At 42.2% G+C, this 14,456-nt stretch overlaps 1 protein-coding gene across 2 annotated transcripts in view; it reads right to left on the bottom strand.

Moving 5' to 3' along the window:
• LOC111653984 (cell adhesion molecule DSCAML1-like) overlaps positions 1–14,456 on the bottom strand; it is a 50,559-nt gene that overhangs the window by 32,412 nt on the left and 3,691 nt on the right. For both annotated transcript variants that reach the window (XM_023404789.2, XM_023404790.2), the window contains exons 2-3: positions 8,573–8,893; positions 5,786–5,932 (exon numbers count right to left, since the gene is read on the bottom strand). In XM_023404789.2, the coding sequence (XP_023260557.2) occupies positions 5,786–5,932; positions 8,573–8,893 (468 nt within the window). The remainder of the gene's footprint in view (positions 1–5,785; positions 5,933–8,572; positions 8,894–14,456) is intronic.

The following is a 14,456-nucleotide window of genomic DNA, read 5'->3' as shown; positions in this document are numbered from 1 at the left end:
CACCCCCCCCCCCCCCCCCCAACTGGGCCTCTCAAGCAGAGATAATTATGCCTATTGTGCCCCTTGCACACTCAGGCAACACGCACTCACATGCAGATACACACACACACACACACTTGTTTGTGCTAATTAACACACCCACCCACGTGCCTACTCAACCTAACTGAGTAAAAGATGGCTGCCAGCACCCCATCTGTTCCTGTCCTGCTCTCAGACACTCTCAGCACACTGGGGCAAAAGTGAGAGGGGCAAAAATATCCAGAGAAAGTGAAAGGAGAACAGACTTAGGTGAACAACCGGCAGAGCAACTGTCAGTGACATATTTGGCTGCATTGGAAACTGGATTTGAGAGGCTCAACATGAAGACACAAATCTGTGTTGTTGTGTCATTTCCTATTGGTGGGTTATTTCGCAAGAAGCTGCTCATTGTTTTGGTGACATACGTTTGCATATGTATGTACATATTAACGGCGCCTTCAGCTGTATGATTTAGTTCCCCACTAACCCTTGTGGCCTGCTGTGTGCCACATGGGACAGAGGCAGGAGCAGAGGAAGGAGAGGTGAGGGAGGTATAGTGCCAGACCTGAGGGTGGGGGGTGAGAGAGGGCGACAGTCGATGGGGTTATGTTCCATGAGCCCTGGGGACGCCACATGCTCCCCATCCTCCTCTGTCACACCACATCCTGCTGCACCCGGGCAGCCCAAGCACAACAACAGGACGGCCGTCACACAGCAGAGCAGAGCAGGGCAGAACGCAGCCTTAATGTATCCTGAGTTAATGTTTAATGAGTGCTCCATACTCAGGCAGGTTCATGCAAAATCTGAAAATGGCTTTATTGTGTTACTTGTGAGGGGGATGAGTGTGTGTATGTTTGCAGGCATGTACATTTGTACTTTGCAGAAGTGAGTGTGTGTGTGTGTGTGTTTTAAACCAGTGTTTACAAGAGTCTGCGGTGTCCCAGACAAGTGCATCTATTAATGTATTCCTGCTCTGAGTGCACAAGCACAGATTTACAAACAGACATTGTGTCCTTACACACCACTGCTCTCCATGAGGTCCCTCTGCCTCTGTCGCCTGTCTCCTCACTGCACCCGTGTGAAGCCTTATGACACTAACTTTGTAATTACTGAAGAAGAAACCTGCAAAACAGTGTCCATAAGGTTTCATCTTTTCAGCACATGTTTCTCCAGAGCTTTACTTTCAAATCTAGTTTCTGTGTTTGTTTGTTTTTACTATTCAGTAGGAGCCTTAATAAAAGTAAAATTCAGAAAAAATTTATCCTCATTTTGAATTAACTTAATTATTTTCCAATGATGCACTAGTAATGATCACAGCAGCAACTATTACTTGATTAATCAATTAGATGATTGACAGAAAATTAATAGATAATGGAATTTGAAAAAATTATATTTTTATATTTTATGTTATTGAAAACTTAGTATCTTTGGAAATTATGAACAGATAATTAAAACAATCAATAGTTGCAGCCATGGTTATTATGATAAATATAATAATGTAGTCTTCTAAGCCAAAAGTGGAGAGGGAGAGAGAGCGCTGCTCATCATCTTTAAGTCACTCTGCAAACTGTATCATTTTAAATTATTTATTGTAACTTCCACAAATTGATCAACTCAACTGTAATTTTCCAGCTGTTCCCAATTAAGCCCTATGTGTGCGTTTATGGTTGTGCATTGTGTCTCCGTTGAACCGCCTGACTCCCAGCAGGGACCCCAGGGGCAGAGGATTGATCTGTAACGTAGCCTGTAAGTGACCCCGCCACCCGGTGACACCCATTAAGATCCACATTCACATTAAGGTCTGATAACTCAGCATTTACACACTCTTAGGTTAAACACAGGTTAAGTCCACCTGACTTTCAACAACAGCGACTGAACTAGACTGATGCGATTGAATATACCCTTTTCTTTCACAGTTTTCTGCAAGTGTACAGAACAATACGGTGTCTGTTTCATACTTGATCAACAGCCTGCAAGGATGCAAAAGGGAGTAGAACCAGATGCAGTGTGAGTGAGTTGGGAAATGAGAGGATGAGAGTGTAAAAGGAGCACAAAGAGAGTACAAGGGGTATTTAGTGATGGGAAGGTGAAGTGTTAATGTGCAAGAACAACTTCCTAAGCTTGCTTCACACACTATAACTATTCCCTTCTATTATTGCTCTTCAACACTGGGTTTTATGGCCCTGTGCATCAAATTACTGTGCAAACACATAAACAAGACCAAACTGTGTGGCAGGTGTATTAGATGGAGCATGGTTGGGCATCTTCTATGGACCACCATGTGGTCGCAGCCATCTGCTGGTTCAGTCTCTATTCATCGGAGCCACTCATTAGCTTTCTGCTGGTTAGACTGACGGCCTCGATCTACGAGCTGAACCCTCTCTGTGTCCCACTGTTGTTTTTATGTCTGTCCACAAACCCTCCATCTCTCTGTCTCCGCTCCAGCTCTCCTCCTTCAGATCACTGCTCAGACTAGCTGGCCTCCATTGTCTCGTGAGGGTCTCACACACACACACACACACACACACACACACACACACACACACACACACACACACACACACACACATACACACAAAGTTTAGCTACAGGGATGGTATGGGACAGGAGAGTGGGAGGGAAATAGGTCAGTCTGCTTGCACCCCTCCCCTCTTAAACCCCCTCACTGTCCTGGCTGGACAGGAAAATGGGGCAGGCAAGAAGGACACACACACACACACACACACACACACACACACATAGACACACATTGCTCCAGATGGGGAGCATGTGTGTTTGACAAAATGGAACCTGTTGGGGTTCAGAGGGCACGGCTGCGTTGTGTTATGTCATCAACTTAACCTTCAGACTAGTATGTGATCATGATACTGATCAGAGGCTGCACATAATGATTCCTCTGTGTAAAAGCACGGCTATGAAGAGTAGATAAAGTAGACAATTTAGATTCATTAATGAAATTGGGCAGTTGAGTACAGTTTTTGGATTCTTACTTAGTATTTAGATGGTGAGAGACAGAGGAATAAACTGTGGAAGGATTCAGCCTTAGGCCTGTGATGGCACAAAAGTTGCTTTGAAGCTTGAGGATTTGAACGCATCATTTCCTCTAATAAAAGTCAATCAGAATTAGAAAATCAAAACATAAACAAAATGTACTTCAATGTATATTGAAACAAATAGAGTTAAGAGCCCAGATTTAGACAAAGCCATCTCCAGCACTCAGACATTTGTGGCTGAAATGCACTGCTGGCAGCGATGTAACAATCACAGCCTAGCCTCAAACCAAACGTTGTTTTTGAAATTCATAAGAGTTCAGCGATGGTTGAATGCTTTGACTCGATGTTTGCAGTGGATTTCCGCAGACAATGTCCCACTTTATCAACACAACACCAGATAACATCCTAGGCAGAAAACATGTTACCACGGAGACAGCTAATGGGAATCTGAACAAAATGAGTGATGAGTCTGTTCGCTGTTTGATCATCTGGCAAAAAGGTCCAGGGTGTTTTCCTGTCCCCTGGAATCAATGCTTCCGATTAATCTCGAGTGAAACTTCTCCTGCTGTGTTTCTTAAGCCGAGCACAAGAAATTGTGACAGGCAAGACAAGCAACCGCCCACTCACTCAGACGCAGAGGGCTTTCAGTCACAAAATCAATTTTAATTTTCACATCTTCATTAGACCTATCCAGTCAGTCCTTTGCTGGCCAAAAAGGGGGGAGAGAGGTAAAAAGAGACTTTCATGTTAGAGTGAAAGATCAAGAGAGTTGGAGATCAGTATCAATTATGTTTCCCACTGGACTGTTTATATAATCTGCTGTATATGGATATTCACAGTATGTCCATGTGCATGGCTGCATATCTTTTGTGCATCCATGTGACACAGTATTCAGATTATGAGCTGTTCTGCAGAGGTGTTGTGTTTCAAAGAGAGGGCGTGCCGCAGATGACTGGTGACTGCGTTGATTGGCTACACAGGTGATGAGGTCACTGTGTTGATTAGAGACAAGGTCAGGGTCAAGGTTGAGCACAATCATGCTGCGAGTGTGTGCTGTGTTCGTGTGCACTGCTGTCGTAGGGAAACAAATGCTGAGTTCAGTGAGCAGCTCATCATGTTCAGCATCTGATCCTCACACTCACTGCTCATCAACTGACCTATATACCCCTAATTACACACAAGCAGCCTCATGACGGTATACACAGCAACACCCCATAAACAGAAACCATAAATACACGCACAGAGAGGACTGGCACATCCAAACTATGTCACCTATGTTTAAGAATAATGGGGAGTCATAGTGTCACTGTGGACCAAACTCTTTATGTAAAGAATGAATAAGCCAAGCAGAGGAACAGCAAGTCAAAATAGTAAAATAATGGAAGATGATTAGATTGAAAACGTCAATGGAAAACAACAAAGAACAAAAACTAAAGAGAAACTTTTATACAAGAAACTGACTGGGTGGTGTGCATGTAAAATGTGTGCTATTTCCATGTATTTAGTTAATATACAGTAGAGGTAGTGTATCTAATTAAATTTATAAATGTGATTTATGTGATTTTTGTGAGTATTTATAGTGGAAAACAAAATTTAAGTATTGACTAATGTTAAAAGATATTAAAATATACTGTAAAGATATGTAATACATCCATCCGTTTTAAGCATGTTTCGGTATTTCCCACAAATTAAATAGTTCCTTGGCATTGCAGCTTTCTGCCAGGATGGTAACTGAAAACAAAGAATTAATACCAAGTACAGTAACGGGACTCTATTACATGTACACTGAAAATTTATTAAGAAATATACTGAAATGTCTGAAAATAACAAACTGCTAAAACCTTGCTATATGTGTATGTGTGACACACTGTCTCTGTGTTTTACATACATATAATATAGAAACGCCATCTGCCAGGACCTGAGGCCGTTCTTGCCCTACTACCCTCCTTGCTTCTCTTCCTCTGGTTCATTTTTCCTCCTCTATCCCTCATCCCTCTTTCCTACATTGTTATTGTCTGCATTTTAAATGCAAAAAAATAACCATGCATACATCTCAAACATACATTGCACTATACTCAGGATCTAATCACATAATAAAATACATGTAATGTCTCTACAAACAACTGGACAACAGACACAAAGACTGAATACTTCATGTCTCTCTCTCTTGCACACACTCACAAACACAAATGAGGTTAATGAAGATGAATGTGGGGGCACAGTCCTATTGACATCCTGTGTCTCTAATTGTGGCACTGTTCTTCAAGGACATGGTGCTAAGAAAAGCAGGGAGAGGACAGAAATAGACCTGATGAAGAGAAACTGTGGAGTAGTCGTGCGACTGGGAGGACGGACTGTCTAATGTGGTGTCAATCACAATTAAAAACTGTATGTGATGAGATGGAGATGTAAAAACAGTGATGGCAGAGAGGGAAAGAATGAAATGCCTGAGAAAGAAAAGAAGAAAGACAGAGGAGAGTGAGGGAGGAGATATGTGCAAGAAGGAAGGAGGAGGAGGAGGAGGAGGAGGAGGAGGGGGACCAGATCAGTGATCCAGAACAGTGAGCAGACAGAAGACACGAGTTAAGAGTTTGGTCAAACATAGCGACCAGCGGTGCATCAACCATCCACACACACAGAGAGAGAGAGAGAGAGAGAGAGAGAGAGAGAAAGAGAGAGAGAGAAGATAAAGACATACCTAAATTCAGCTGTGTGAAATCAATGAAACTGCCACCACCCAAACATGCTCCAAATCCACTCATGTGACATCTTACCTGGGACAATGGAAACGGTGTCTCTCTCCCAGGACACAACGCTGACGTACTCCTGCACGGCAGCGGGGATGAGGCACTTGAACACAGCTACGTTGCCCCGCATCGAACGTTGGTCTGCCACCCGCACGGTGTAGGGCTCCCTGAAAACTACACAGACACACAAACAATATTAAAATGGCTGACATCTAAGGCAAAATAATAATAAATAGAGGTTTGGTGACTCGTGATGTCTTTCATGCTGGTTGAGGAGCTTTTCCGGCCATAAGCAATACATTTAAGATGCCTTAAATACTTTTTTAACCATAAAAGAGGTCAAATTCAGAGCTATCAATAATTTACACAAAATATGTCCAATCATCTATGTTGGAGATGTTTTGACAATGGATAAACATCGTGGCAATCTCATCACCAAGTAAGCTTTTAAACAAAAACTATAATCTGCTTCTGCTTAATCATCAAAAACAACAAATTAACACTCCAGAGCAAAACACCCTTTCATCAATTACCACAGCTCGCCACATGTATTCATTGGAAATTACTTGCCTACTGTTGTGTATTGTTTGAACTCTTCTAATCCTGCCTCTGCTTTCACCATAAATGGTGCAAGCCGCCATTGAGCAGGATAATCATGAAAATTATTATCTAGCTTTGGCAAGACATTACCATGAAACACTGATCCACTGTTTTTGTATACAGAACTTCATATGGAGACAACAGAGTCAGCAGCACATGCAAAATAAACCAAAGGGTTATTGCTGCTTCGGTTGATGGAGGTTCATGCAATATTTTATACTCTGTTGAATGAGCAGGGACTCATTAGCAAAATCACATGAAAGCTAGGACGTATCCGAAGGTTGCTAAGAAACTGGTTCGGAATCCCTTCCCTGGTAACAGACACGATGACAGCATGCATACATTCCTGCTGTAAGAGGGACACACATGCAAGTGCAAGGAAATTTACATCTTAAATTTACATCTTCTTTGAATAGATAAGTAAAACATGATAAAACACATGTATGAAGCTCTTTTGAAATAATATGGAGTGAAGCACCGCTGATGTGAACTTGTTTAGACGTCGTTGTTAGCCGTGATGCAGTAAAGCTCATTCAAATGAGACCCCTGTCAATCATTGTTCAACGGCAGGGCAAGTACAAAACCACGGCCCTAAGAATGAGCCCCGAAATAAAAAGTCCACATCCTGTCTGAGTGTAACCTGCGCAGCAGAGCTGCCAGGGCCCGACAGAGGCCGCTGGCTGCAGGATGTTTGGTTCATACTAATCCCTCGTCTCCTGAGGCCAGGCTTTTGGGTCATGTGGGAATGAAGGCAGCAACCGGCTGGCATGCAGCTCAGGGTCCTGGCTCAAATCCTCAACTTGGCGCTAGTATTAGTATTAGAATGAATATGAGTATTAGTTCAAGTCGGTGTTGGGAGGCAGAATATGAAAACAGATGTTGATGGCAGGAGGGAAGGGGGAGGGACCAACTGGCCTGAATGATTGATGGGAAGTTTGTGTGTGTGTGTGTGTATGTGTGTGTGTGTTTGGGGGGGGGGGCAATAGATGCGGTGTAACTATAGCCCAGCTGTAGCTTTGTTCCAGCTGTGGTTTGATGTAACGGTTCTTTGGATAAATTTCACTTTTTTCTTCATGTATCTTTACTCGTTGACGACCTGGCGGAACCCAGACTCACAGAAGTACTATTTTATTTTAGATGAGGTGTCGCTTATTAAAGCAGCCTCACACGGTCTAATCAATGGAAAGCAGCAATTAGGTTTGTTAATGAGAGATAATTAAAGAAGTGTGCTGTGGCTATATTTAGTCTGGCACAAGAGGACAGTTTGAAGAACGAGGGAGCAGGGAGAAGAAGGAAGACAGAGAAGAGAATATGATGGCAACAGAGGCAGCTTCTGGTCAAAATTTCCAAAAATAGACAACCTAAGAAAATCTACTGGTGTTTATCGATAGATTCTTTATACTGATACTACTTAAAATAACTAAGATCTTCTGTTACTACCGAATAGATCACTTACAGGCCCGAGATGTTTTCATGCACAGTACACCGTGCTCAAAAATGTGATAAGGTCACTGACTCTTAAGATCGTATGTCGTCAATGGAAGGTAGTGAATTACCTTGAAACCTTTACAAGGCGTCGCTAAAATTGTAAGTGCCGATGAAGTTCCTGGAGGCTTTGGTTGTACTGACCTCTTATAAAGTGAAGGACTGTCAATGAGGATGAGCCTGTAAAGTGATATAACCTATTGTCACACATTCTCCTCCTTATCTGATCTTGTTATATCATCCAAAAATCACATTGCAGTCGCCACTTAACTCTAAGTGCTGTAGGGGTTGTGTTTTGGATTTCATGCTACCAGATGGCGCTGCGCTGTATGACGATAGCTGATGGGGTTATGTCAGTGTAAAGTGCAGTGGCTCATCACCAGCTCAGTCAAATAGGTGTGAGCAAAGGCCGAGGCCTGATATAGTATGTGATGCAGATGTTCTCTCTGTAGACTGTGTTCTAGGTCAATCTGTGTTCAGGTCGAGACGGGCTATTTTAGGGCAGGTGCCTCTGTGTGTGGCTCGGGCTTTTTGCAGCTGCCAATCAAATCTGCTCTACTTTATGTTATCTCTATGCTATGCTATCACAATTGTCTGTTTTTGCTCTATTCCTTATCATGTTTTGACCTCTCGCTCCACAGCACCTTCTTTTCCATCTCTATCTTTCAGAACCTGCAGTCTGTCTTTGCTCCGAGGTCCACTCCAGCCCCGACTGCCTGTCCAACTCACCAGCTTTGATGCGGATGTTGGGGCTGCGGATCTTGCCGGCCTGGTTTTCAGCAGTGCAGAAGTAGTCGTTGTCATGGATGTAGCTGTTGTAGGCGGAGGGCGAGAAGGGGTATAGTTGTAGAGTGCCATTGGCGTGCACGTGGCGGATGTGGGGCACGTCGTAGATGTCGTCGCCGGTGGCCAGGTACCAGCGCAGTATGGCACTGGGGGTGCCCCCTGCTGGACAGGGCAGGGACACCCCCACCGTGCTGGAGTAGGTTACCCTCTGCAGGGAGGCATTCACAAAGTACAGCCTGGTAGAGCCCACATCCTCACTGTGTACTGCAGGGACAAACAGACAACACAACATCACTTAGCAGGCCGAGGTGGAGGTGAGGGGCCAACAATGAGCACCTGTTATGTGCTGTATACACTGTGTAAACACAGAAGTACAAAAATAACCTAACAGGATTCCATTGCCATTGATTTGAAGCAATCGGCATCATATTAATGGACCAAAGACGGACAGAATGGAAATGTCCTTCAAATGTGTTGCAAAATAATCATAACAAATGTATGTCAAATGTCCAGCTGCAAACATCAGTCATGTGATGCAGAAAGCCAGGGATTTGGGCTAAAGCCTGTGGTGGTTTAGGTGGATCGGAGGGGGGAGGAGCCTGTTACCTCCGTACAGTGTGTGCACACATACACAAACAAAGACAGAGAGAGAAGAGAGGGAAATGCTGATAGGTTATGTGATTGGAATTTCTATGCCAGACACAGAGATTTAAGTCTATTTAATCTCCTTACATATTTAACACACACACACACACACACACACACGCAAAGTCACACTCAGATACACACACACACAGGAATGTTCTTCACCGGCATTCAGATTAAACACATACAGCTAAATAGAGAGAAAGGGCAGGGGGATCTGTCAAATTTGGGGTCATTATAGGAAAGACTAGAAAAAGAAATAAGTGGGGGGACACTACTGACGGACAGATGTGGAGAGCAACCAGCACTGATTCTAAATGATGTCATCTAATACATATCATCCCACTACATGTTAATATTTAGTGCAGCAGAGAAAGTCTTTCAAACGTCATGAAAGTTACTGACGGATACTGATAGAATGAGCTGTAAATTGCATAAAATTAGCACTTAGCGTACTGTAGTACTTCTTCAATCATAACTGAGTTTATTGTCTTTTTTGTTAAATAGATCAAATACATTTTTTTGTATATTTCGTGCTTGGTGAAATGGCTGGATTTTCAAAACAAATTTCATTTTGTTTTGAAGGCATAAAATGGATTCAAATTCCATTTTTTCAATGGCATAATCTTCAACTTTAGATATATTTATACATTTGATCACATTTTTGATTGATCAAATTAGATTTTATTATTTAATGTTAAATTATTATTTTTTTATTATCTTTATTAATTTTATTTGATTATGTACCAATATCTTACTTGTGACAAAACTTTTGGTGTTTTATTTATTTATTTATTTATTTATTTATTTTGTGGGGTGAAAACATCTTTTAACCTGGAGCCTTTTAAAAAAAAAAAAAAAAAACTGTGAACAGAAGAAGTGAACAGAAAAGTTGAAGGTCTGGGACTCTATTTTACTATTATTTTAAAATATGTCCATTTTTTAAATATATCACAGAATCTTGCCAAAATGATGAAAATAAGAATATAGATATGTCTAAAAAATATATGACACATTAACACATAATAAGTTAATACAGCATGTATTTATGATATAAACACTAGTGCTGCAAATAATAATAATTTTTTTGCTAATTAATTGATTAATCTGCAGGCTGTTTTTTGATGATCTGATTAATCATTTTGGATGATAACATGTCAGAAAATACTGCCCACAGTCTCCTGAAGGACAAGGAGCTATCATCAAATTTCTGGTTCTGCCTGATCAATATACTCCAAAACTGAAAAAGTTTCAGAAAATTTCAATTTCATGACAATTTTATTTTAACTCTCATGGTCGAGAAGCTACAACTGGGAATATTTGGCATTTTTGCTGAAAAATGAAGTAAACAATTATCTTATTATCAAAACAGATTAGGCATTATTTTTCTGTCAATCAGCTATTCAATAAAGTTTCACATCATCTGTTGTAATCTGTCAGGTTTTTCTGAGTCTGTTCTTTGGTTAAAACCCGCTGCAGGAATGTCTGAAGTGGACAACCAACAACACTTTGTCACAAGACTAGCTATTGTTTAAGATCACAACATGTAACATACAGCACATCAGTCACAACTGCTCTCTGCCTCCACTGGGCATAAAAAACAGTTATCATGCTTTCTGATGCTGAGGCACCAACATCTAAACTGTCTGCAGACAGAAGTTTCATAACTTTATTTGCCATAATTAACCACCTCTTTATGATGACCATTGTGCTGTACCAGGATCATGATCAAATAATCCTGAAATCATGCTGTAAAGTTCGGGAAACTGTCATTCGCATTATACGGGACACTGTAGCCAAAATAGCTACGGCAATGAAAAGCATCTGTTTGAACAGTGACTATTAAGTTAGTGATATTGTCACAGAGCCCATCTGCCCATCCCACCATAACCAAGCATTTATTCAGGCCATCCAAACATTAAAGTGTGGCTTTAAGCTGGAAATGGTGACATAAAACATTAACAAATACTGTCACTCAGTGCACAAGACTGAAGAAGAAAGATGCAACTATGTCTTCCATCCACTGTGGTTCATCAACAGTTCTCCTTTCAAAGGAGTGCAGCTGTCCCAAGACCACAGACTGATAAAGCAGCATGTTACAGATGGTATATGAAAATGTGTCTGGCAGTCCAGTGGTGGGCTGCAAAAACCAGGTCAGACTCCCTCCCCTCTGCAGATTACTGATAATGGCCCCTGAGCATAAAGCCCATATTAAAGATTGCAATATCTATAATCTCCCAATGGGGGGACAGGACTAAAGTAGAGGAGTGAGGGGGTCACCCTGAGAGCTCTGGGGGCTGGGCAGCAGGAGAACCTCTCTCATACAGTAGATTATATGGCCTGGGGGCCCAAGCACTGGGGGGCTTGGGAGCACTGGGACTGATGGAGTGGGAAGTGGAATAGAAAAGGGATCAGAACAAACTCCCACCAATCAGAGCCTGTCAAAACCAGACGAACCAAACATGCACTCACTCAACAGACAGACACACACACACACACACACACACACACACACACCTACACACACACCTACACATACACATACACATACACATACACAAACACATACACATACACATACACATAAATGCACACACACACACACACACACACACACACACACTCCAAAAGCAGCTCTCAGCGCTCAGTCACTAGGAGGAGACAGAGTGGGTTGCCATGGTGGCGCTGGCACTTGAAAGCTGTGACTGAATAAAAAACAATGCAGCAATTTAACCTAACAACAGTGACCCACTGAACAACCTAAATTTAGAAACTTTAAGTCACCAAGCCCCAAATTCAAATCATACTGCTTCGAATATTTCCAAAAAAAAAAAGAAAAAAGCAGCTGAAGTGAGAAAATATGTTCAATATGTTGGAATATGTTTAAATGGAATAAAAGCAGAACGAGTTGGCTGTCTGCACAGAAAGTGTCCTTCTAAGTGTGCATACATTATAGAAAGGATTGTGTATCATTGAATGACATGCCAGTGAGTGACAGGGTGACAGGCTGTTTAGTTAGGTGTGGTCAGGCACAGCGTCACTGGTGCATCACACTGGGTGCACTCCAAAACTCAACTGGCACAGTCCTGGTTTTTGCCGGACTGGCACAGTTTCCACTCCATTTAAAAACAGCAGATGAAACATTACATACCACCTGTGCCAACCTGTACAGACAGCTTGTGTGGCTAGAAAACAAAATGCCACATGTACCAACGGTGAAGTACATGATATTGACTGCACGGTAAACCTTATCTTTCTCGTGGCTTGTCCTGACTGAATCCAAAGAGAAAAGCACTAAAATTTCAGTGAAAGTTGAAGTTAATACACTCACCCTAATGTTCAGCTGTTCATAATGTTGAACCTGCCTCTAGTTTACCTCAGAACAACGTATCCGATACAAGAAGCATTACCACAGCAACTCCCGCTGTTTGATGCTCAGCTGATTCAATGGCATACTCTCCACCTCACACACCCTGCCATGGACAAAAGTTCATCAGAACAAAAAACCAAGTGTTTGCGTTCAGTTAAGAGCTCAGGTTAAGTTTAAACTATGGGTAGTTCAATTAAAGGTTAGACGATCGTTGTTAAAGTTGGGTAATGGGCCAAACATGATCTCATCATACTGAAAACCAGCAAACTGTGACTGACTGTTTGAGCTCATAAAACCACACAGGTAACACAATTAACATTGTTGGTTTCTCATTGTAGTAACAACAAATAAATTGGAAAATAGGCCCTTCCTTGTTATTGTTATGTTAAAATTCCATTAGTTTGCATTCCTACATTAACTGAGGCCTGCGACTCACAGTTATTTTATTATCGATTCATCTATCAATCTTTTACATTTGCAAAGAAAAGTGACTGAAATGATGAACTGATTGTTGAAATAGTTGGCAATTAATTTCATTTTGGCAGACGACTTGATTGTTTCAGCTCTACATTAATGTATGGTCATTTATCTAATATAAATACATATATATAAAGCTTTAACAATTTGAGAAAACCATATGCCTCACACATAGCGGGTGCCCTTGTTCATCTCGGTGACACCACCTCTCCCAGTGATGCACGCTCATGGAGATCTTACCCCAACAGCGCGTGGACAGTCAGTACCCTGATAACAGTATTGACCAAAGCTGTGGGGTTCCTGTGTTGCTGCTGCTGCAGCTCACCTACACCCAGGAGGCTTCATCAACCTCGTTCAGACACAGCACCGGAGAGAAAACCAGCCCTCACTGGAAGCTGTAAGAGCACTGACGGCATTGCTGAGCTTAAAGCTCAGGCTGTCAGAATTGTAGCCACTATTTTATACATCCTGCCAGAGAGCCATGCATGAATATGTATGTCAGCTAGGCAGAAGTCATAACCTATGCAAGGTTTCATCATGCATAATGCAGCTGATCTACGCCTCTCCAGGATGTGAGTGTGCACAGGAGTGTACACACGCGCACACTCTTGACACTCAAAACTGTATTGAGATGAGGAGGTAAACAAACCCCAGAACCTGCAATGTTTCACAGACACACTTTCACACCTGGAGCTCTCTGTGCCCAACCAGAGGTATAATACCCCCACATGTTCTTCCACTTCTTCTTCCTCCTCTCTCACCCATATTTCTATCTCTTTCATTGTGATAAAATCATTTTCACAGCTTTTCAACTTTATTTGATTTAATGACGAATGAATAGTGTCATGTGGTAAAGGTCAATAGCAGGATTCATCTTGACAGAGAAGGGACGTGCTCATCAGCCTCATGATCTGTCACAAACCTCCCCCAGCACTCGCTACTTTGGAAACAGCTTCAAAACATACTCTAACTCCTGTGTTCACATCCATCCTGTCCTGCCATCTCTCTGTCACTCATCCTTCAGGTGTTTTTGGGGTAGAAAGATCAGGGGGGCATGAGGATTGAAACTGTGTGTGGAAACATGAAGTAGCAGAGGAGGTAGCGGAAGGAGATGACACTGTAACACAGGTTATAAAGATAGGTGTGAGTTTATGGATAATCCTCAGGGGTCTGGCATAAGAAGGTGGTTGGTGGGTGGGGAAGAAGGGGGTAAGGTTGTTGGAGTTACATCTAATCAACCAAGGGGTATTGCCGCTCCCCACCCACTGTCTTTCTGTACACCCTGTCCCCAACAATCTGCTCACCACCCCACCCACCACCAACAACCCCCCCACC

This window comes from Seriola lalandi, unplaced genomic scaffold (assembly GCF_002814215.2).
Source record: "Seriola lalandi dorsalis isolate HSWRI2012SDOR001 ecotype SW California unplaced genomic scaffold, Sedor1 jcf7180002054256, whole genome shotgun sequence".
Taxonomy (NCBI): domain Eukaryota; kingdom Metazoa; phylum Chordata; class Actinopteri; order Carangiformes; family Carangidae; genus Seriola; species Seriola lalandi.
This window is presented reverse-complemented; position numbering and strand designations above follow the sequence as displayed.